The 24085-nt window shown below is 46.2% G+C and overlaps 2 protein-coding genes across 3 annotated transcripts in view; one reads left to right on the top strand and one right to left on the bottom strand.

Annotated features, from left to right (window-relative positions):
- GCSH (glycine cleavage system protein H) overlaps nt 1–24085 on the top strand; it is a 169519-nt gene that overhangs the window by 55349 nt on the left and 90085 nt on the right. The window lies entirely within an intron of this gene.
- Nucleotides 1250–23009, bottom strand: LOC134969675 (deoxyribodipyrimidine photo-lyase-like). Its single transcript, XM_063945772.1, has 8 exons — nt 22647–23009; nt 19570–20494; nt 10617–10789; nt 10167–10251; nt 6395–6627; nt 5708–5902; nt 5008–5233; nt 1250–1902 (listed from the first exon to the last, which is right to left on the bottom strand). Exons 1-8 carry the CDS (start codon nt 22872–22874, stop codon nt 1364–1366), a joined length of 2604 nt encoding a protein of 867 aa, XP_063801842.1. The 5' UTR covers nt 22875–23009; the 3' UTR covers nt 1250–1363.

Genomic DNA, 24085 nt, shown 5'->3' with positions numbered 1-24085 from the left:
CCTACGAAGACTCAGAATCAGGTCATCTGAGTAATCCTCGGGGTGGCCAGAAAATTCATACTCCTGCAGCCAGGGAAGCTGCATCATAGGACACAGGCTTCAGCATGCCCAGAAAATGGGGCCAACATTACCTGTCGCCACCCCCAAATGCCAGCAGCATGTCATTCTGCAACATTCGGGTACTGTGAACGAGGTTGCAGCCCAGGTCCTGCACAGATTCCTGTAAACATCGGATTTGCATACTTCTCTGAATTAGGTTCCCGATGCAAATAAGCGCTCTTTGATGGTGTGGAGATTTGCGCGATCAACAGAAGTATTACTACAAGCTAGAAGAAAAACTCTTCCATAACTTGTTACGTATTAAGGGGTCTATGTACTAAAGCCTTGGAGGGAGATAAAGTTCCAACCAATCAGCTCCTAACTCATTTTTCAAACACAGCCTGTAACATGGCAGCTAGGAGCTGATTGGCTGGGACTTCTCTCTACCCTTTTATCTCTTAACAAGGCTTAGTCCATAGACCCCCAAGTATGGAAAACATCGATATACTGTAGGAAGGCCATAATTAAACTTCTCCCTGTTCAGAGCTGGCTATAGCTTGATCTAACAAATCAAAATGTCACCAAATTTGGTTACGAAACTAAAATGAGGACAAGGGAAACAGGCGTACGTGGGGTAGGGGGTGAGGTAATTAGTGCCAATAGGGGGACTGTTGGCTGTACAATGTGAATACAGTGTGAGAATGGATATGTTTTATTGCTGAGTTATCATTAGTGTAACACAATAAAGGTTTAGTCTTGCTATTCACATGCCCGTACATTGTCATGCTGTTTTCAAATTGTACAGCCCATATTCCCCCTATTGTTTTGCTTGGCGAACCAATATTGCTTCTGAGCGACTGTACCCAAGGAGTAGCCTTTCCTATGCAAGTGTCATTTGAAGTGTTTATTCACATCCCACATTTTGTTTCCCCCAGCACCCTGAATAGTAGCAGGAACCAGATTTAAAGCCCATCATTTTGGGAGTTCCACGCCCTGCACCTAGATTATAGCGCTAGGGACCCCCAATATATACAGAGAGGCCTTGACGCGGCTTGGGGGCTTTATACATACATTTGCGCGAATATATGTAAACAAGATCTGGTTACTGCTATTATTCAGGGTGCTGGGGGAAACAAAATGTGTTGGTTTTTTTTTTCCTGCTTAGAAATACCCCTCCCTCTCAAGCACGTGAATGATATCACGAAGCTAATTGAGCATCTGCCACTATATATGTTTATTCACATCCCATTTATTATTATATAAAATACAGTCCAATGAGTGTATTATACAGATATGTAAACTGCAATGTTCTGAGGACAAGACATTAATTAGCTAGATGGAAATAGGCTGGAGGAATTATAGAGAAGGGATCGCTCCTGGGAGTCCTCCGGCTGGTTTGCTTGGAGTCTTTGGGTTGCGGAAGTCCCTCTATGACTCTGGCCGTCCGCTCTCTCCTCTCATACATCTGGACCCCCTCATGGATGGTGCTGGCAGTGAAGTGCCTTTCATTCATAAAGGCGATGGTTTCATCCCGCTTACGGCTCACGTACCCTTTTAGTACTGTGTTGTAGGGGTTGTCCTTTGAATTGGGTTGTAAGGTTTTATATTTAAACTCCTTCCTTGTGATGACGGGTAGCAGGAAGCGGCCTGTCCGGTTCTTGGTGACATCATCCTCTCCATCAGGCTGCCCCAAGGTGATGGCCAGGAGGTAATCGGGAACTGGCACCATATCACTGCCAGAGACCTCGTCCACATACTCCGGCTGTTTCTTACGCACCTCAACTATATCCTTCAGGGACTGTTCCCGTCTCTCTTCTAAATCCAGGACTATACGGTGTGGGTAATTTTCCCCTAATGTAACACCTTTCAACAAAAGAAAAAATATGCGTATAAGATGAAGCATTTATACAGCGAGGACAGCTCGGGCCTGTATACAGATATACAGACACTACTAAAAAAAAAATTAAAGTATTTTTCACATGTTCATACGATTTGGGAATTCTTACCTTTTGATTAAAATTAATTTAAATTAAAACCTGTCCGCATTCAGTTGTATTGCGCATTTCAATCATTAGTTGCACCTGTACATTTTGAGTGATGTAAAAATGTAGGTTTTTTTTATTTTTAGTCCGCTTCTGCCCATCAATTTATACATGATATTTTATACTGACCGCCCCAAGCGGCCATTAATAGAGTACGGTTCTAATTTTCTCAGTACATATCAATATTGTGTCTTCTCCTGCAATAATTCAGAGGCGATCTCTGTAAGCCCTTTGTGGAATGCGGGCGCAAAAGCATCTCACTGGTGCGATCGCCACTGCCTGATTGACAGGCAGAGGCAGCCACTAATAATAAATGCAGATGATAATGGCCTTTAACCGACATTACCTAAGTATCCAGACAAAACTAATCAATTTGGAAGAGGGAACTTTATGGGTTGGGAGATTCATCATTCTATTATGCAATAGCAGCGGTCCTGAAGTAGGGGAACCCAGTGTGGCTGATACAATTAAAGAAAGACCATACTGAACATTGGGACAAGTCTGACACATAGAATAAAGGAAAAAAATAATCTTCGAAATCTGTCCGATGCAGGTTGCCCATGCCAAAAGGAAAATTATTATGCAGAAGACTATAGCATTATTACCAGGCATGATTTGTTCCTTGCTCAGTACAATCCTGCTCCTACGGTGTACTAACACTGTACCTGATAAGGTAACTTTTTTTGTTATATAAGAACTTTAGAGCATGAGAGATACTATATTATTTGGCATTTTATGTGACCAGCAGGTGGCGCACCACTGCATTTAATCTTTTTAATAGCTCTAGCCCGGCAAAAAATGAAGATTATGATGAATGTAATGTTACACTTGGCTCTTATTTGTTGTTGGTGGGCTGATACGGACAGCTGCACCAAAGGTTTCGTTTTCCTATACAGTAATTGCAGCTTACATAACCTAACAGGTGCTCCTTTAAGACTTACTGGGCTTTGTCTGGGAATACTAGCGATTTAATTATAACCGTGGCAAAGCAGACGATATTCTGAAGGTTCTATTATCCTAAATATAAGATTCCCCGAGATCTAGATTGATTGGGCTGTGGAAACGCCAATCTCATGCACGTCCGAGGTGACGATTAGCTTTCAGTTCCTCTTTGTAGTCGATGGGCCTGATCGGAGCCACAGTCCGCACGCACTGTTTTACACACAGTGTATGTGCACAGGTGCTGTTGCGATCAGGACAGACTGTATCAGAAATATGGTGAATAAGTGATTGGCCGGTGACTGGGAGATGCTAGTAGTGCATGCAAACATTGGGGGTGATTCTGAGTTGATCACAGCAGCAAGTTTGTTAGCAATTGGGCAAAACCATGTGCACTGCAGGGGGGGCAGATATAACATTTGCAGAGAGAGTTAGATTTGGGTGGGTTATTTTGTTTCTGTGCAGGGTAAATACTGGCTGCTTTATTTTTACACTGCAATTTAGATTGCAGATTGAACACACCCCACCCAAATCTAACTCTCTCTGCACATGTTATATCTGTCCCCACTGCAGTGCACATGGTTTTGCCCAATTGCTAACAAACTTGCTGCTGCGATCAACTCAGAATTACCCCCATGGTCCGCTCATTGGGTATGTGATGAGAGTGTAGTGGGTAACATGTAAATGCAAGGGGCTGCTTTACCAGATGCACAGCTGCTAGCATAGAAGGTCATGGCCAGACAGTGGAACCCCACCTGCCATAGGGATGTACTGCAAGTTTCCATGGTGGCGTATAAGGACGCACCAATATCACTTGCATGGGCGCTAAAAGTGGGCGTCTCTGGCCTTGGACAATTGGCCGCACGGATGTACACATGGGGAAGAGTTTGTTCCAGAATCTACATAAACTCGCAGGTAACACCAATAGACGCTCCTGCGTGCTACTCCGCAAGATGCATATTGTCACTAAGGTGCTATAATAACCGAGGCCTGATTTAGAGTTAGAAGCAAGTTTTTTGTTTTTAAAAAGGGAAATCGAAGTAGTTTGCTCTTGGAATAAACCATGTTGTAAAGCAATGGGTGGAAATGCATTTAATTTTTTGCATGCAGGGAAAATACTGTCTGCTTTTGCATGTAGGGAATTACTAAGGCACTGTTTTTACACTGAAACTTAAGGGGGGTACACACAGAAAGATCAGTGCTTACATTCTAAGCAATCTGACTAGATTGCTTAGAACTTAAGCACGGATCTCTGTGTGTGTATGCCCCATAGCGATACGCGATCCCGCGCATCGCTATAGCCGGTGCTAGATTGGCCTGCATGCAAGCACAATCGAGCAGGTCGCTCATTTCACATCGCGCTGTGTGCTGAGTGGTCTGTGCTAGATCGCTCAGCAAACCTCTCTCCCCGTGTGTACGGGGCTTTAGAATTAAGCCAGAACACGCCCCTTCCCAGCTATAAATCTCTCTGCATGATACATCCCCTACAGTTGCGCTGCACCATGGTATTACCAAGGGGTGTAAATTCTTTCCTTATTTTCTCCTTACTTTGAATCTGGCACTAAAGCCCTAAATAGCAAAATTATGCCCGAGCTCAGCAAAGCTGAATGAATACAGGGAAAATGTCCTTTACAACATACATTATCTACTCAATCACTGGAAGCCCCGGGCAACTTCCCCACTAGTCCACTTCTTTTGTCTAATCACTCAGTCAGTCGGGGCCTCAGGGGAAGTCTTGCCGGACAACTTGTTCCCCGAAACTCTTTAAATCAGTGAAGCAAATACATTTAAGCTGCTTTTGAGTATAATTAGCTCTGCTGAATATAATGATATCCTGGGTACAACGTAGCTCATTGTCATATGTTGACGGAAATTTTTTTTAACCTGAAGGAACGAATGATAAATATTTAAGGGGTGGAGGGAGATAATGTATGATGTCAAAGACTAACTGCGGACAAGTAATGATGGAAGTCCTATATAGATCTACCTGCTCGTCGCAGCTGTGACGGGGCACATTTCCACGGCTTGTGAATGTATTCGTCGGGCAGGCCAGCGAGCTCGGGGCACCACTTCTTCACGTAGGACCCGTATGGGTCGCAGGTCATGGCAGAGTCCACCGGATGCATCACAAAATTCCAGTGGTCCAGTCCGGACATTCCCCCATTCTGCCACATCATGGCGTTGATGGCGACATCTGCATCCACAAGGGTGTCCTAAGTATCAAAACAAAGCCATAGGTCGAGGAGGAGTGTTTTGTCTTGGGAACTAGTATATGCTGTATTGTCCGTTTAAAAGGGAACAGTTCTCAAACATTCACTTTCCTTAATCAGTCTCCCCAATTGGTAATACAATTATCTGCAGTGTATTCCTTTGTCTGATCTTGCTTTGATAAAAGATTTCAAAGAAAAACTCCCAACACTTGATTTTATGAGAACTTGAGGAACCTTACCCAAGAGTGTAATAGTCCTCCGACACAGCGATGCTAACACTTGTGCCACCATGCTGCCCTAAAAGTCCTAGAGTGTATGTTTTTATTAAATACACTGATATGTAAGGACATGTCCTCTACAGTACCTAAATGTTTCATCACTATGGTCAATGAAGATTTTTAAGAGGGAAAGAAGGAAGACAACCTATTAGAGTACAACACTTAAATAAAATGTTTATAGCTGTGGCCTTGCCTGTACCTGGAACCACCTGTATCCGTGGAGCCAGTGGATGTGCAGATAAGCCACGAGGAAGGAAGCCACGACATGCCTGGAGTAATTACACATCCAGCCAGTGAGCCACAGCTCTCTCATAGCGGCATCCACCAGGGGGTATCCGGTCCTCCCCTTCTGCCAGGCCCGCAAATGCTTCTGATCAGTGCTCCAACGCTGACTCTGAAATGAGCGATGTTTGCATCATCCGGAAACAGTACTAAAAGGTTCATCATCAAACGTGCAAACTCTGTTCAATCACTTCAGTGCATTCGTGCCGAATGTCTATATGTAATCCACCATACCAGTCTAACCAAGACATGGAGATGTCCCATCCAAAGACCACGTGTGGTCATCTTATGGTTGGATGAGAATGACACTGATGTTACCCAGAAGTCATTGCCTTCTCAGTCACTAGATCTCAACCCAAATAAAGTACGTACAGGATATTCTGTTACAGCACCAGAGACGGCGCTTTCCATCATCAGCCAAGTATCAGCTGACTGACTTCCCTGTGGGTGATTGGAGCTGGGTCCCTACTGCACGATTATACACATCTGTATTCTCAATGTCGCAGCCATGTCATTACCCTTTATCATCTTCATTTTAAAAACCAAACATGCAAGCTATATATATAAGTGTATTGCTTTTAAGCCTCTGGCATAGTCTACGTACTTTGTATGCCGGTCTGACTGGTTCCACAGGCAAGTCCGGGAACAGTACAAGAAGCCAATATGCCAGGTCACGCCATGCCAGCTTCCTCAGAAATTTTGGCACGTTTCTTCTGGTAAAGTACGCTTCATGCAATACTGTCCTGGGGCTGATCTGACCGAAGTGGAGATAGGGGGAAATATGGCTGGTGTACGGCTTATCAGCACGCCCCGATTCCTTGTCATAGTGTTTTATTCCTTAAAAAAAAAAAAAGATAGTAAAAATGAGAGAAGAAAGAAAAAGAATGTATGGGAGTATGGGTCATGGAACTCAGAGGTGACTTGTAATATACTTGTATTTCAAAACAGGAGGCATTCTCTCTCATAATACAGGAATACAGCTGTGTCCTCATACACCTAGCGCCAGTGGCCATACATTGCCAGATGCCAAGCGTGAACGTGACTCACAGTGTGCTAGGGTTGCTGCGACTTTAACCGCACAGGGATGAGTTTTAAATCCGAACAAAGTCGCAGATAAAGCTCAATGGAACTCGGCGTGAGAAAGTTGTGGCCGCTGCATCGTATTCAGACTCAGTTGCACAAATTGATCAGTGCGACTTATGCTAGCCATACATCAGGAAGATATTGTTCCAACCAGCCAACTAGTTAGCTGGTTGGAACGATAATCTTGCAGTGTGTGGGAGCAAAGGATTATCAGACGTTTGCTCCCACACGCAGAAAAACGGCCAGAAACGGTCGGTCCAACTAGTTGGGAAAATCAAACCTGTTTGATTTTCCCAACTAATCGTTCTAGTGTAGGGAGAAAGGTTCCCTACGATTAGTAGGCGGACACAGTCCGGCAGTGTCCGCCTACTTCGTCACCATCGCTGCCGGCTGGGCTGACCTTGTCATCCAGGGATCCCCGGCAGCGGCGGCACTGTGGAGGGGTAACCGAGAGGAGGTTAAGGGGCAGCTGCGGCAGTCCATCACTGCTGCCGGGCTGCCCCTGTCATCCTGGCAGTGGCAGCAGTACTTTACTGCTGCCTGGCTGCACCTGTGACACAGGGACCCTCAGCAGTGGAGGCGAAACAGGAGAAGGACCAGGGGCAGCTACAGCAGTACATCACTGCTGCTGGGCCGCCCCTAATATCCAGGCATTGTCGGCAGCGGAGTGGGAGCATCTGTGATTTCCTTGCACCCCCCCTTATCCGGAAACCTGAGCTGCGATCACCATGCACTCCCTCGCATTGACACCCGCGATCTGACCACAAAGCACACCCCCTCCCCCTTAGAACAGTTTGCAGAAGTCTCTGCGACAGGAATAACCATCATATATCTAGGAGATTACAGCTGTCAGTGAGCCTGGCCTGCAGTCAGTCACATGCGGCCAAGTGGTCCCTGTCTGGCTGCTCAGGGTCCCGGGCTCTTTGTCAGGACGTTTCTCACCACTGTGCATAAAGTGATTAAATGAACAATATTTGTAAGGTGCAGGGTCAAGACATTTTGGTGACAATCCGTAAGAAAAATGCTCTGACCTTTACATCCATCTGTAGGAAGAAGGTTAGTAAAAGCGTGCCACCATTTATTAATTTAAATGAATAATTAGACCCAGGCGTATCCGATGCACTGGAACGCCAGCAGTCCCCTCCCCCTAAATGCACCCCTTACATGCAGTGCGTCAGTAAAATAGGTGATATCCCCGAACCTCCAGGCCTGATCGAGTTAAAGCTATCCTAATGAGGACAGCTGGACAGAGCCCCCAAATACGGACTGTCCAGCCTAAACCAGGTCATTCAGGAGGCATGATATAATATTATCCAGCACAATTTATAGCCTGGTTTTTTATATATATATATATATATGTGTAATATTACATGAGCCACGCTGAAGTGTGAAGATCCTCTTGTGCCGATGTAAAGACACACAATCGTAGAGACCCAACCAGCTCTCATTTATTTGGTATAGTGCGTGAAAGGGGCTCTACTTGGCATATTGCGCGTAAGGGGCTCTGCTTGGCATAAATGCGTGTAAGGTGCTCTACTTGGCGTCATGTGTGTAAGGGGCTCTACCTCTACTGTAGGCAGGCACTGTCCACCAACTTCGGTGACATAACAAGTTGGACAGAAATTGGCAGGTTGGTTGGTCTGATGAAGAGTTGGTTAGATGTGTGGAACACTGTTTTAGTTGAACAAACAAGTTGGATGGTTGGAAGTTTGGAGTGTTGGAGAAAAGTTGGTGAGAAGTTGGTATGGCTTGCATAAGACGCACATTTCAGTACAAAAGACACTCGGTGCGGGCGAGTCGCCTGGACCTGGCACGCCGAAAAGGGGCTATTTGCCACGTCTACAGCCACAGTCTATGAGGATACATCTGTCGTTTGTGGCAAACAAAGTGTAACCATTTTAGTATTTCTGTTACCAAAGTACTAAACTCTGTTTCTGCACACGAACGTCCCTAGATGGAAGGATGTCTCCTGACCAAGACAATTCCCACTTGTATTTCAGGTTTTGCAGTTTACCAAAGTAAATTTTAGAAGCTATCTCAGAAGATATGGGGCTTCATTTGGTGGCACACTGTAATAAATCTCTACTGGGCTTACTGAAACTACTTTATGACCTTCTACAAATGTCTCCACATAAGTGCACTGTCTCCTGGCTCTGAGACAACATTCAGCAACAGGCCAAAACCCCACTTCCGGACCCCATCACAGGAGACAAGCAGTGGCCCACCACACAGCCTCCACTCTCTCCCACCCACTGACCAGTGAGCTCCGGGCAGGAGAGGGGGAAGCTGCGAGTCTGCAATGCCAGCAGCCCACCTTCAGTGCAGGGTAGGTCAGGCCGGGATGGAGGAGACAGATGGGCACGCAGTGAGCACATCAGCATTTCATAGTGCCCCCTGCTGGCCAACGCCAGCTTACTCTGAAGGCCAGCCCAACCCCAGTATAAGACAAATGTTGGGCAGAGCACCCAATCATACCTAATCAAAGCTGCTGTTATAGCTACATAGCGCTATATCTAGCAGTGTAGGGTGTGCAGGGAGATCAGACAGACCCTCCTCACTCTAAAGGGTTTTCCAAAGTACCTAAAAAAAAGTAATTATATTTAACAAAAAAAAATAAACAAAAATGATTGTCGCCCCAATGTATCACATTCATTAATCCTTCCATCCTATAACAATATGATATCATACATATCTGTATGGGTGCCAAGAGGGGAGGGGGAGCAGGTACTATTTACCTGGGCCAAGGCCTGATGGAGGGGCCCAGAGGGAGCCCAAGTCCCCCCTTACCAGGCAGTGGTACTTGCACCTCAGCCCAGCACCCGCTGCTGTGTGCCCAGGGAAGCACTTAAAAGTACTATTTTTTCTGTATTTTCTTCTAAGTGTGCAAGGTCACGCCTCCCATGATTAAGTCACGCCCCTGAAAAGTACCTGGGCCCGGCCGGGCTCCCTACTGCCCTGCATATCTGCCATTTCTGTATTGGAGGGAACTAGCTCCTTACAATGACGGACACATATTTGGTATAACCTGAGGACAGTTAGCTGGGGTAAGGGAAGAATGAAGCCGAGGACCTGTGAAGGCTGTTTCACATATACCAACAGACCTGATTGCTCTTGGACTGTGGGAGGAAATACAGGCTCCAGACATAAAGGACCTTGGTCTGATTTGCATGCATGACCTCAGCGCTGTGCGGCAACGATGACCACCGTGCCACCATGCTGCCCATAGCTTGGTTTTATCATTAAAATTATTGCTACATTGCCATTTTATATAAATGTACCAGAAGTATATTTACCGTCTTCAAGAAAGTTTCCCAGGCATGTGTACGCTCCATCTTCACTAAAATCCCAAGATTTCCGGATAGTCGCTGCCCAGTCAATCTGCAGAAACACCAAAGAGCCAATGTATTATCTAAGTTCTATAGTGCATCTTCTAGACATAGATAAGCTACTAAAGCAACTTGGCTGCATTTAATCAAACACAGCTCCAACGTGTGGGCCCAAAATCACCAGAGATCTCAGCAAGGAAATTCGGGAAAATAGAGATGGCCGATGAATGTCACTGGCATCATTGGAATATGGGCAGTCACGTAGGGAACACACTTACAGGCCCAACTACCAGATGACAGGATACGGGTCATTTGTGGAGTGGTAACTCTGGACACAGACAATGCTGTTTTTTTGGGGGGGAGTTAGTGAATTAAGACAGATAACTCCGCTGGAGTCACAGCACACAAGACGCTTACCACACTGCCATCTTTCCTTTCAGGCATCTTTGCCAAGTTCAGCCTGTCCAGGTCCACAGAGTCCGGCCAGCATGATGGAACAGGGAGGCTGGTGGGAGCGTCAAGAGGAGCACCATTTTGGGTAGATGAGTTCCTTTTACAGCAGCTCATAAAATGGCTGACAGAGCCGATACCTAGATGACGAGGAGCAGAAGTGGCCATTGTAGATATGGCAGAACATGGACAGTTCTTTATCACACATCATGAGAGAATAATAAAATTATACCAGAATAAGAGTTAGAAGAAACAAAGGATGACCACCCAAACAGCTCACATGGGATAACCTATGTATGATACATGGGAACATGAAACTTTAAAGTAAAAAAAATATTACATCAAGAGAACATACAAACTACACACGAGTCGCTATACTTGCAAATATGCGCAGCAAGCACAGCAAAATATGGTAACACACGCATGTACATGGACATGCCACAGAGATGGATTCGACACTTATTTCATACAGTACATAATTATAATAATATCAAACGCCAGACATCATGATGATTTGGAATTGTATATGTAATGAAGCGGTGTCATGTATGTGTATTATTTGTACGGAACCAGATAGACCTGTCATGTTTACTATTGAAGCAACCAGCTTAATGTGTAGATTAATTTGATACTTGTTATTAAGTTGTAGTACATTGCAACACGGAATTATGATTACATGTATAAAAGCTAAAATCGCTCTTATTAGAACAATAGATATTCTTAGAGGTAGAGGACAGGGAACTCATGCCGCCCTTTGGATGTCTTCAAGGCTGAATCTGATTACCATATACAAAGGAATTGGTGACTCACCATGAACCCCTCCCCCAGAAACTAGATAATACTCTGCTGACCACACAGGAGGTCAGTTACTTGCTTTTTGGTCTCAGAGGGAGATGGAGGTCTTGCATGATTTTACAGAGGAAAGAGAGAGAGAGAGAGTCATATGGAGGGAATGGTAATTGTATCGCTGGCATGTAACTAAATCTGTATGTAATGGCATATAACTGTATGTAATTGTATGTTCTAACTGTTTACTGTGTGAGTTGTATTCATGTAACTATAGGTATACTGTACTTTGTAATATATATTGAATCCATACCCTTTTAACAACAAATATATACATCAATGAGCTTTGGAACTCAGATAATGTGTGGGTGTATTGTTTTCTCTTATGGGATGCAGTGTTGTGCGATGTACAGCGCACATTTATGGGATTTGGTAATAAGATGTGCAGGCATTTACAATATATATTAGAGCGGGCATTTTAAATATTTGTGAGAAATCAATTTGGCATTCTTAAACCCAAATATAAACCAAAACGTTTAACTGCTACATGACGTCTCCTTGGTCCATATTTTTTGTCCATGAGTGCCACCGTTGCGTCTATTTCTTGTTAACTGTTTGGATGGCACATGGGACTTTAAGCAATTGAGTGCCGAGACTTTGTTTAAAGGCTGACAGATCTGTAATAAGTCCTAGTTCTATAATCCGCTGCCCTCGTCATAGGTTACACCCGCTCTCACCGAGGGGGAACCATATATTAGAAGACGGATCTTGCCAATATGGCTGCTCCCTTGCTAATGCGTTCCCTGGACAATTGAAAATTACCATTTTTATATGAACCAGTAACTATGCAAAAGTCCTCTCCAGTGGATTCAACCGGTCAGGAAAGAATTGCGGGGTGCCACTTGTGCCAGATGCACCCAGGGTTACTGCTCTATGTCACAGTGACCCTGGGATCACCCATGTTTCAGAATATGAAAGACACAATGAGTTTCTAATTATGCAGTGAGTACAGAGGCGAGGGAATGGCCGTACTCCATCCCTTACAGAGAGCCGTCAGTCATAGCGGGGTTGCGGCTGGGATTTATTTATCATGTTATGTCAGCCTGGTCATTAAAACAGATATATAATTAACAGTTTTTGTAACAACAATTTCCTCTCTGGACTTAAGGTTAGGACGTTGCATAACTACATTTTCCTCAGGACTGACTTCGTTCCATACATTTAATGAGTTTTATTTGAGTTATTCCATCCCTTTATTCTCCCTATGCTTCCATTGCCCTCTGCCACCTCCCCTTAACACTAGTGCTCTCACTTACCCACTATGGGGGTCATTCCGAGTTGATCGATTGCTGCCACTTTTCGCAGCGCAGCGAACAGGTTACTACTGCGCACATCGTACGGGTACAAAGCGGTTCGTTGCTGGGCGATGGATTTAACGAAGAATCCATTCGCACAGCCGATCGCAGGGAGACTGACAGGAAGAGGGTGTTTATGGGTGTCAACTGACCGTTTTCAGGGAGTGTTTTGAAAAACGCAGGTGTGTCTGGGCGTTTGCAGGGCGGGCGTCTGACGTCAATTCTGGGACCAAAAAGACTGAAGTGATCGCAAGGGCTGAGCAAGTCCAGTCCTACTCAGAAACTGCAAAAAACATTTTCGTCCCGCTCGGCTGCACAGGCGTTCGCACACTTGCAAAGCGAAAATACACTCCCCAGTGGGCGGCGACTATGCGTTTGCGCGGCTGCTAAAAGTAGCTAGCGAGCGATCAACTCGGAATAACCCCCTATATTCCCACAGTTACTTCATCTTTGTATATGGGATATCTGATATAGGTATTTTCTATCTGATATGGGTCTTTTGGATGCTAAATGTTAGTTCCCAAATTGTTGCCTTTACTGTATTTGTTCAAGTATTTCCATCATTAATCTTATGATTCCAAGGAAATGTTTATTGTTTCATTTGTAACCCCTCTCCTTTATTTCTCTAACGTCCTAGTGGATGCTGGGGACTCCGTCAGGACCATGGGGAATAGCGGCTCCGCAGGAGACAGGGCACAAAAGCAAGCTTTTAGGATCACATGGTGTGTACTGGCTCCTCCCCCCATGACCCTCCTCCAAGCCTCAGTTAGGTTTTTGTGCCCGGCCGAGAAGGGTGCAATCTAGGTGGCTCTCTTAAAGAGTTACTTAGAAAAAGTTTTTAGGTTCTTTATTTTCAGTGAGTCCTGCTGGCAACAGGCTCACTGCATCGAGGGACTTAGGGGAGAGATTTTCAACTCACCTGCGTGCAGGATGGATTGGATTCTTAGGCTACTGGACATAGCTCCAGAGGGAGTCGGAACACAGGGCTCGCCCTGGGGTTCGTCCCGGAGCCGCGCCGCCGACCCCCCTTGCAGACGCTGAAGATGAAGAGGTCCGGAACCAGGCTGCAGAAGACTCTCAGTCTTCATCAGGTAGCGCACAGCACTGCAGCTGTGCGCCATTGTTGTCAGCACACTTCACACAGCGGTCACGGAGGGTGCAGGGCGCTGGAGGGGGGCGCCCTGGGCAGCAATGTATAATACCTGTATGGCGAAAAATACATCACATATAGCCCTTGAGGCTATATGGATGTATTTAACCCCTGCCAGATATCTAAAACTCCGGAGAAGAAGCCCGCCGAAAAGGGGGCGGGGCCTATTCTCCTCAGCACACAGCGCCATTTTCCCTCACAGAAAGGCTGGTGGGAAGGCTCCCATGCTCTCCCCTGCACTGCACTACAGAAACAGGGTTAAGACAGAGAGGGGGGGCACTGATTTGGCGATATGTATATATATTAAAATGCTATAAGGGAGGAACACTTATATAAAGGTTGTCCCTGGATAATTATAGCGTTTTGGTGTGTGCTGGCAAACTCTCCCTCTGTCTCCCCAAAGGGCTAGTGGGTCCTGTCCTCTATCAGAGCATTCCCTATGTGTGTGCTGTATGTCGGTACGTGTGTGTCGACATGTATGAGGAAAATATTGGTGAGGAGGCGGAGCAAATTGCCTGTAATGGTGATGTCACTCTCTAGGGAGTCGACACCGGAATGGATGGCTTATTTATGGAAATTACGTGACAATGTCAACACGCTGCAAGCCGGTTGACGACATGAGAGGGCCGGCGAACAAATTAGTATCTGTCCAGGCGTCTCAAACACCGTCAGGGGCTGTAAAATGCCCATTTACCTCAGTCGGTCGACACAGACCCAGACACTGATTTCAGTGTCGACGGTGAAGAAACAAACGTATTTTCTTTTAGGGCCACACGTTAAGGGCAATGAAGGAGGTGTTAAATATTTCTGATACTCCAAGTACCACAAAAAAGGGTATTATGTGTGAGGTGAAAAAACTACCTGTAGTTTTTCCTGAATCAGATAAATTAAATGAAGTGTGTGATGATGCGTGGGTTTCCCCCGATAGAAAATTATTGGCGGTATACCCTTTCCCGCCAGAAGTTAAGGCGCGGTGGGAAACACCCCTCAGGGTGGATAAGGCGCTCACACGCTTATCAGAACAAGTAGCGGTACCATCTACGGATAGGGCCGTACTTAAGGAGCCAGCTGATAGGAGGCTGAAAAATATCCTAAAAAGTATACACACACATGCTGATGTTATACTGCGACCAGCGATCGCCTCAGCCTGGATGTGCAGAGCTGAGGTGGCTTGGTCGGATTCCCTGACTAAAAATATTGATACCCTTGACAGGGACAGTATTTTATTGACTATAGAGCATTTAAAGGATGCATTTCTATATATGCGAGATGCGCAGAGGGATATTTGCACTCTGGCATCAAGAGTAAATGCGATGTCCATATCTGCAAGAAGATGTTTATGGACACGACAGTGGTCAGGTGATGCAGATTCCAAACGGCACAAAGATGTATTGCCGTATAAAGGGGAGGAGTTATTTGGGGTCGGTCCATGGGACCTGGTGGCCACGGCAACTGCTGGAAAATCCACCGTTTTTTACCCTAAGTCACATCTCTGCAGAAAAAGACACCGTCTTTTCAGCCTCAGTCCTTTCAACCCTATAAGAGTCATATCTGCCCAGGGATAGAGGAAAGGGAAGAAGACTGCAGCAGGCAGCCCATTCCCAGGAACAGAAGCCCTCCACCGCTTCTACCAAGTTCTCAGCATGACGCTAGGACCGTACAGGACCCCTGGATCCTACAAGTAGTATCCAAGGGGTACAGATTGGAATGTCGAGACGTTTCCCCCTCGCAGATTCCTGTAGTCTGCTGTACCAATGTCTCCCTCCGACAGGGAGGCAGTATTGAAAACAATTCACAAGCTGTATTCCCAGCAGGTGATAATAAAATTACCCCTCCTACAACAGGGAAAGGGGTATTATTCCACACTATATTGTGGTACTGAAGCCAGAAGGCTAGGTGAGCCCTATTCTAAATCTGAAATATTTGAACACTTACAAAGGTTCAAATCCAGATGGAGTCACTCAGAGCAGTGATAGCGAACCGGGAAGAAGGGGACTATATGGTGTCCCGGGACATCAGGGATGCTTACCTCCATGTCCCAAAATTTGCCTCTCTCACCAAGGGTATCTCAGGTTCGTGGTACAGAACTGTCACTATCAGTTTCAGACGATGCCGTTGGATTGTCCAAGGCACCCCGGGTCCTTACCAAGGTAATGACCGAAATGAGGATTCGTCTTCAAAGAAAATGGACGACCTCCTGATAAGAACAAGGTCCAGAGAACAGTTGGAGGTCGGAGTAGCACTATCTCAAGTAGTTCTACGACAACACGGGTGGATTCTAAATATTCCAAAACCGCAGTTGTTCCGACGACACGTCTGCTGGTCCTAGGGATGATTCTGGACACAGTCCAGAAAAAGGTGTTTCTCCCAGAGGAGAAAGCCAGGGAGTTATCCGAGCTAATCGGGATCCTCCTAAAACCAGGAAAAGTGTCAGTGCATCATTGCACAAGAGTCCTGGTAAAAATGGTGGCTTATTACGAAGCGATTCCATTAGGCAGATTTCACGCAAGAACTCTTCAGTGGGATCTGCTGGACAAATGGTCCGGATCGCATCTTCAGATGCATCAGCGGATAACCCTATATCCAAGGACAAGGGTGTCTCTCCTGTGGTGATTACAGAGTGCTCATCTTCTAGAGGGCCGTAGATTCGGCATTCAGGATTGGATGCTGGTGACCACGGAGGCCAGCCTGAGAGGCTGGGGAGCAGTCACACAGGGAAAAAATTTCCAGGGAGTGTGATCAGGTCTGGAGAATTCTCTCCACATAAATATACTGGAGCTAAGAGCAAATTTATAATGCTCTAAGCTTAGCAAGACCTCTGCTTCAAGGTCAGCCGGTATTGATCCAGTGGGATAACATCACGGCAGTTGCCCACGTAAACAGAAAGGGCGGCACAAGAAGCAGGAGGGCAGTGGCAAAACTGCAAGGATTTTTCGCTAGGCGGAAAATCATGTGATAGCACTGTCAGCAGTGTTCATTCCGGGAGTGGACGACTGGGAAGCAGACTTCCTCAGCAGGCACGACCTCCACCCGGGAGAGTGGGAACTTCATCGGGAAGTTTTCCGCATGATTGTGAACCGTTGGGAAAGACCAAAGGTGGACATGATGGCGTCCCGCCCGAACAAAAAATGGGATTGTATTGCGCCAGGTCACGAGACCTTCAGGCGATAGCTGTGGACGTCCTGGTAACACCGTGGGTGTAACAGTCGGTGTATGTGTTCCCTCCTCTGCTTCTCATAACCAAGGTATTGAGAATTATAAGACATAGAGGAGTAAGAACTATACTCGTGGCTCCGGATTGGCCAAGAGGGACTTGGTAACCGGAACTTCAAGAGATGCTCACAGAGGACTAATGGCCTCGGGAGCTAAGAAGGGATTTGCTTTCAGCAAGTACCATGTCTGTTCCAAGAGGAACCGTGGCATCGGCCTTTAAGAAAGGACCTGCTCCAGCAGGGACCTTGTCTGTTCCAAGACTTACCGCGACTGCGTTTGACGGCATGGCGGTTTGAACGCCGGATCCTAAGGGAAAAGGCATTCCGGAAGAGGTCATACCTACCCTGGTCAAAGCCAGGAAGGAGGTGACCGCACAACGTTATCACCACATGTGGTAAAAATATGTTGCGTGGGTGAGGCCAGGAAGGCCCCACGAAAAAATTTCAACTAGGTCGATTTCTGCACTTCCTGCAAACAGGAGTGTCTATGAGCCTCAAATTGGGGTCCATTAAGGTTCAAGTTTCGGCCCTATAGATTTTCTTCCAGAAAGAATTGGCATCAGTTCCTGAAGTCCAGACGTTTGTCAAGGGAGTATTGCATATACAGCCCTTGTGTGCCTCCAGTGGCACCGTGGGATCTCAACGTAGTGTTGGGATTCCTCAAATCATATTGGTTTGAACCACTCAAATCTGTGGATTTGAAATATCTCACATGGAAAGTGACCATGCTGTTGGCCCTGGCCTCGGCCAGGCGATTGTCAAAATTGGCGGCTTTGTCTTACAAAAGTCCATATTTGATTTTCCATTCGGACAGGGCAGAACTGCGGACTCGTCCCCAGTTTCTTCCTAAGGTGGTGTCAGCGTTTCACCTGAAACAACCTATTGTGGTGCCTGCGGCTACTAGGGACTTGGAGGACTCCAAGTTGCTAGACGTTGTCAGGGCCCTGAAAATATATATATATATATATATATATATATATATATAATTCCAGGACGGCTGGAGTCAGAAAGTCTGACTTGCTGTTTATATTGTAGGCACCCAAAAAGCTGGGTGCTCCTGCTTCTAAGCAGACTATTGCTCGTTGGATTTGTAGTACAATTCAGCTTGCACATTCTGTGGCAGGCCTGCCACAGCCAAAATCTGTAAATGCCCATTCCACAAGGAAGGTGGGCTCATCTTGGGCGGCTGCCCGAGGGGTCTCGGCTTTACAACTTGCCGAGCAGCTACTTGGTCAGGGGCAAACACGTTTGCTAAATTCTACAAATTTGATACCCTGGCTGAGGAGGACCTGGAGTTCTCTCATTCGGTGCTGCAGAGTCATCCGCACTCTCCCGCCCGTTTGGGAGCTTTGGTATAATCCCCATGGTCCTGACGGAGTCCCCAGCATCCACTAGGACGTTAGAGAAAATAAGATTTTACTTACCGATAAATCTATTTCTCATAGTCCGTAGTGGATGCTGGGCGCCCATCCCAAGTGCGGATTGTCTGCATTACTTGTACATAGTTATTGTTACAAAAAAATCGGGTTATTATTGTTGTGAGCCATCTTTTTTAGAGGCTACTTCATTGTTATCATACTGTTAACTGGGTTCAAATCACAAGTTGTACGGTGTGATTGGTGTGGCTGGTATGAGTCTTACCCGGGATTCAAGATCCTTCCTTATTGTGTACGCTCGTCCGGGCACAGTACCTAACTGAGGCTTGGAGGAGGGTCATGGGGGGAGGAGCCAGTACACACCATGTGATCCTAAAAGCTTGCTTTTGTGCCCTGTCTCCTGCGGAGCCGCTATTCCCCATGGTCCTGACGGAGTCCCCAGCATCCACTACGGACTATGAGAAATAGATTTATCGGTAAGTAAAATCTTATTTTCCTACATCCCCAACTTGAACCCCTCCTTCCTTTCTCTTTTATTCATGAGATCTAACAACAGGAAACATATTTATTTTAGATCAAGTCTCTGCTGTCACGAAATCGGCTGCAGAGCTCTGGATAGTCTCCTCCCCCTGAAGCCCATTTTATTACCCCAAGCAAATAGTGGGAGAGAGATTAGCAGGATAGCAGATTAACATGCCAGCTCTCTGTTGTAGGGTACAGTATTCCTGCAGGCAAGCTGGAAAAGAGCAGGCTACCAAAGGTATTAATGGCGCTTATGTCCGAAGCAGTTTACAATGTACGGGTATATACAAGGGTGGAACACAGCATAGCTAGGCCACATAGCATATTTTGGAAGACCCCCACATATGACTGGAGGAGCGTTGACCCCCTCACCACCGGGCCCTGTAGAGCCAGTAATTGCACAATTCGGTGTTATATAAATAGATAATTTATATGCGTCCGAAACAACAAACACCACTGACACCCTGCCGGGCTCCATACAACCATGAGCCATGTGATTTTACCTACAAGAGAACATACCTCTTAGACCAACACCCTCAGTACTGACGGAGTAGGGCTCATATAGACAGTATGAATGGGACTTTTTAAACATCACTCCTCGTCTCTTTAACGTCTCTGAAATAAAATCATCTCTCTCTTTTAACCATGGCTCATACACTGCGTTCACGAAGACAGTATCCGCCCCTGTCTCCTCCACAAGAGATACAAGTTCTTCAGCACACGTGTGGTTCACCCTAAAGATTAGGTGGCTGCCGTACATCTGCATCAGAGACTGGTTGAGCTGGAATAAGGCCTGGTGAAGCCAGTATTTGGTAGCCCCACCAGTGGCCAATGTGAAGTTCTGTCCAGTCTCCTCGCTCAGACTCCACAGGAAAACAGGAATGACCGGTGCCCCAAGCTCTAAGGCAGCGATTAAGGCCGGGTTATCGTGAAGTCTTAGGTCTCTCCTAAACCAAACCACTACTGGTCTCACCGACACAGGACTCCTCGACACACGTGAGTTTTTCTTCCTCCGGCTCCTTCTACCCCTTTTTGTCTCACTTGGTTTTGTAACTGGGGACTTTATGTGATAAATATCTCCACCATCACAGCTGAGAACACAATCCTCGGGCTCAGGCTGACCGCTATAAGAAGTGTCTACATCTGTCCTCTTGCCGTCGGCGATGCAAAGTCTTGCCAGGCTTTTTGAAAGCCCTACATCAGCCATACCAGCATCTCGTTCAAAGACGTTTGTGATAGGTGGGGACTTCTGGTCATTTTTATGGATTTGACGAATAGATATTTTAGCAGCATCAGCAAAGGAGAGCTTAGAATCAGAGCTACAATGTTGATGTGGACAACTGTTGTCAACAAGAAGATGGTCCGTATAATGAGGGTCTTCTTGAAGAGATAGTGCCATTGCAATCTCCAACTCTTCATCATAAGCCACAGAGTCTGAAGGTCCCTACAGATGAACGGAGACTGGTTAGCAATCTATAGTGTACATAATCACCTGATAAAACAAGTTCAATTTAGTTTATGTCAGATAAGGCAATTGTTATGGTTACTAGAGAAGCCTGAAATCTTATGTCCGGTTCTGCCAAGCCAACTGATGATGTCATTAACTTCCAAAGCCAAGATTTTTGCACAATGACATCACTCTCTCTTTAAAGTACACCCACTCCTTTGATACCTTAGGGCAGTCAGCAACTGTTGCTGAACTACATATACTGGCCCTCATTCCGAGTTGATCGCTCGCTAGCTGCTTTTTAGCAGCAGTGCAAACGCTAGGCCGCCGCCCTCTGGGAGTGTATCTTAGCTTAGCAGAAGTACGACCGAAAGTTTAGCAGAACTGCTTGAAAAAATTTTCATGCAGTTTCTGAGCAGCTCCAAACCTACTCCTACCTTGCGATCACTGCAGACAGTTTAGTTCCTGTTTTGACGTCACAAACACGCCCTGCGTTTGGCCAGCCACTCCCCCGTTTTCCCAGGCACGCCTGCGTTTTTTAGCACACTCCCGGAAAACGGCCAGTTACCACCCAGAAACACCCACTTCCTGTCAATCACTCACCGATCAACAGAGCGACAGAAAAGCGTTGCTCGACCTTGTGTAAAACTGCATAGTTTTGTGTGAAAGCACTTCGCGCGTGCGTACTGCGGCCCGTACGCATGCGCAAAAGTGCCGCTTTTTCACCTAATTGCCACGCTGCGACCGAAAGCAGCTAGCGATCAACTCGGAATAAGGGCCACTGTCCTTTAGCCCATCCTACTGCTCTGTAGAGAGTATCTAGTTTTAATAGGAATTAATAGCCAGAATTGCCTATTAACCACAATCCAGTGCTGACCACATCACCTGCAGGTTCTACACTACTCTGTTGTCCTGATGTAAGCAGTTATACTTATAATGCTTAATGGCACTCCTGGTTTCCAGTTAGTATAGCATTCAATTATATTATAACACCTGCTATCATGTACTGTCAAACTGTAGCACCTTCTAATATGCAGACATCATAGCTGGAACTCCGGACCACCATGAATCACCCTCTTCAAAACTATTGCTTCTTTCACTTAGCTCTTCAAGGGGGAAGAAAAACTGCCCCATATCATACCAGATGTGTCCTTATACATCTTTCCTCAATATGCCACGTAGCAGGAAATGTGTCTTATTCGCATCGTTAAACAGCCCTTCTAGCCATGCCATGGTGTGGTGTTACTTGGTTAGCCCTGAGCGTCTTTTTGTTTAAACTTTTCCCATTGAAATGCGTCTTATTCGCAAAATGATGCAAATAGGACGCACAAGCAGCTTTTGCTGATTAAAATGAAATGCGGTATGCCTATATTCTGTGTGTGACTGCGGCCGCATCTGCATACGAAATGCAACATACAGTCGTGGCCGCACACAGAATATAGGCATGCAGCATATCATTTTAATCAGCATAAGCTGCTTGTGCGTCCTATCCACATAATTTTGCGAATACCAAGACGTCAGAAGCTGTCTTGCCTGCCCACAAACGAGAGTGGGTGGGGCTGCAGTGCTGACAGATGCTGGGTACACCTAGACGATAAAGTGGACGATGTGGCCGATACCCACACATCGCTCACGATATCATCCAGTGTGTATGCACCATGTCGCCGTCGATGCGCGCTCTGCACGTCGTCTGCGACATCGCCTGTCGGCTGCAATAGTCCAAGGGGCGATACCGACAGCGAGGGCCCGCCTCACGCGATATCACTGGGTACACACCATCATCTAGTGTGTACCCAGCATGACAGTCTCAGCTGTCAGTCAGCACTGCAGCCCCGCCTACACTGCAGCGCAGGGCTACTACTGGCTGACAGCCTATTAATTCTGCGCTGGAGTCTCAGAGGAAAATAAAAACCGTCGGCTGGCGGGCCAATAGCTACCATCGATGGTGTGACACTAGCTTGTTCACTTCCATCGAGGGCAAAACCATTCGACATCAGGGGATGACCATCGATGACTTCTAATCATCGATGTGCATCTATAGTTATTATTAGATACAAGCTCTCCCCTGTGACAATCACACACATGGCATAACTTTTGCAATAGTAATGCAGCAGTAGGTGGATGGGGGCACTAGAATAGCAGATGTTACCTTGTGGATGAAGTAAGCATGGTATAGGTGCAGCAGCTGTGCATGCAGAACGGGCTCGGTCTTGCTCAGACTCTGTATAATGTCAGGGAAGTGTGAATGAGCTGAGGGCTCCCCCAGGAAGGACAGGATCATACAGAAGAACTCATCAGCCTGGACATCACCATCCAGCAATTGCTGCTTCATAGGCTCTACCTGGAGGAGCATGCCAGCGGGGTTTGCTCTGTCCATTCTGATGCACTCTATTGTCTGGCTTTGCTCCCTGTTACCCTGTTACACAAGCACCAGCAGCGCATCATCACAGTGTTGTATAACCACTCTGCTCTCAGCCTTTCTCAGCTTCCACATTCCACAGGCAAAATTCCCAGCGCGCATGCTCAGAATAGCCGGCAAGACGCGGCGGCGGCCATCTTTGTAAAGGGCGCTATGCATCTTAGTGACAATACACCGCTAAACTACAAATCCCATAATCCACACGCAATGTAGAGCAAGCCACTGAGCCCTTTATGAATCATGGGAATTGTAGTTCAGAGCATTTTCTTCCCCGAATATTTACCACAGGGGACAGGTGTATATAGGAAAAGTAGATTACTTTTAATTATAATGAAGTAAGAGTGTAAGCTTAGAATGTAAGCTCTCACAAGCTGGGCCCTCTTCCCTCATGTGCTTATCCTTTTCTTACTTTAATAATTTTCAACTGCACCAAATCACGCAGTTTTTTGGCCACATGGAACTTATCTCTGTCATTTACTGGTGTAGTTATGCTTAGTTACCCTGTACTTGTCCTATATTGTCTTCAACTGTAAGTCACTGTTTTCCTGCGGAACCCTTGTGGCGCCATATAAATAAAGGATAATAATAATAATAATGTAATTTCTCTAACGTCCTAGTGGATGCTGGGGACTCCGTAAGGACCATGGGGAATAGACGGGCTCCGCAGGAGACAGGGCACTCCAATAAAGAATTAGGACTACTGGTGTGCACTGGCTCCTCCCTCTATGCCCTTCCTCCAGACCTCAGTTAGAATCTGTGCCCGGACAGAGCAGGGTGTATTTTAGTGAGCTCTCCTGAGCTTGCTAATAAGAAAGTATTTTGTTAGGTTTTTTGTTTTCAGAGAGATCTGCTGGCAACAGACTCTCTGCTACGTGGGACTGAGGGGAGAGAAGCAAACCTACTAACTGCGGATAGGTCGTGCTTCTTAGGCTACTGGACACCATTAGCTCCAGAGGGATCGAACACGGGAACTCACCCTTGGTCGTCCGATCCCGGAGCCACGTCGCTGTCCCCCTCGCAGAGCCAGAAGACAGAAGCCGGCGAGAGAAGCAAGAAGACGTCAAAATCGGCGGCAGAAGACTCCTGTCTTCAGATGAGGTAGCGCACAGCACTCAATTCATTTGAACAGTTGTCCAGAATTTTATACCAACAATCAATAAACTCTTTCC

The sequence above is a fragment of the Pseudophryne corroboree genome, chromosome 11 (genome assembly GCF_028390025.1).
Source record: "Pseudophryne corroboree isolate aPseCor3 chromosome 11, aPseCor3.hap2, whole genome shotgun sequence".
Lineage (NCBI taxonomy): Eukaryota > Metazoa > Chordata > Amphibia > Anura > Myobatrachidae > Pseudophryne > Pseudophryne corroboree.
The sequence above is the reverse complement of the archived record's forward strand: the minus strand, read 5'-3'. Positions and strand labels throughout refer to the sequence as shown.

Bases quoted from the DNA above. Each gene is read 5' to 3' on its own strand.
- LOC134969675 (XM_063945772.1), bottom strand. From the start codon at position 22,874: ATGGACAGAGCAAACCCCGCTGGCATGCTCCTCCAGGTAGAGCCTATG. The intron at 6,628-10,166 runs GTAAATATACTT...TTTTTTTTTAAG, and splicing joins GGGAAACTTTCTTGAAGACG to GAATAAAACACTATGACAAG. The intron at 1,903-5,007 runs GTAGATCTATAT...TTTTGTTGAAAG, and splicing joins GTCACAGCTGCGACGAGCAG to GTGTTACATTAGGGGAAAAT.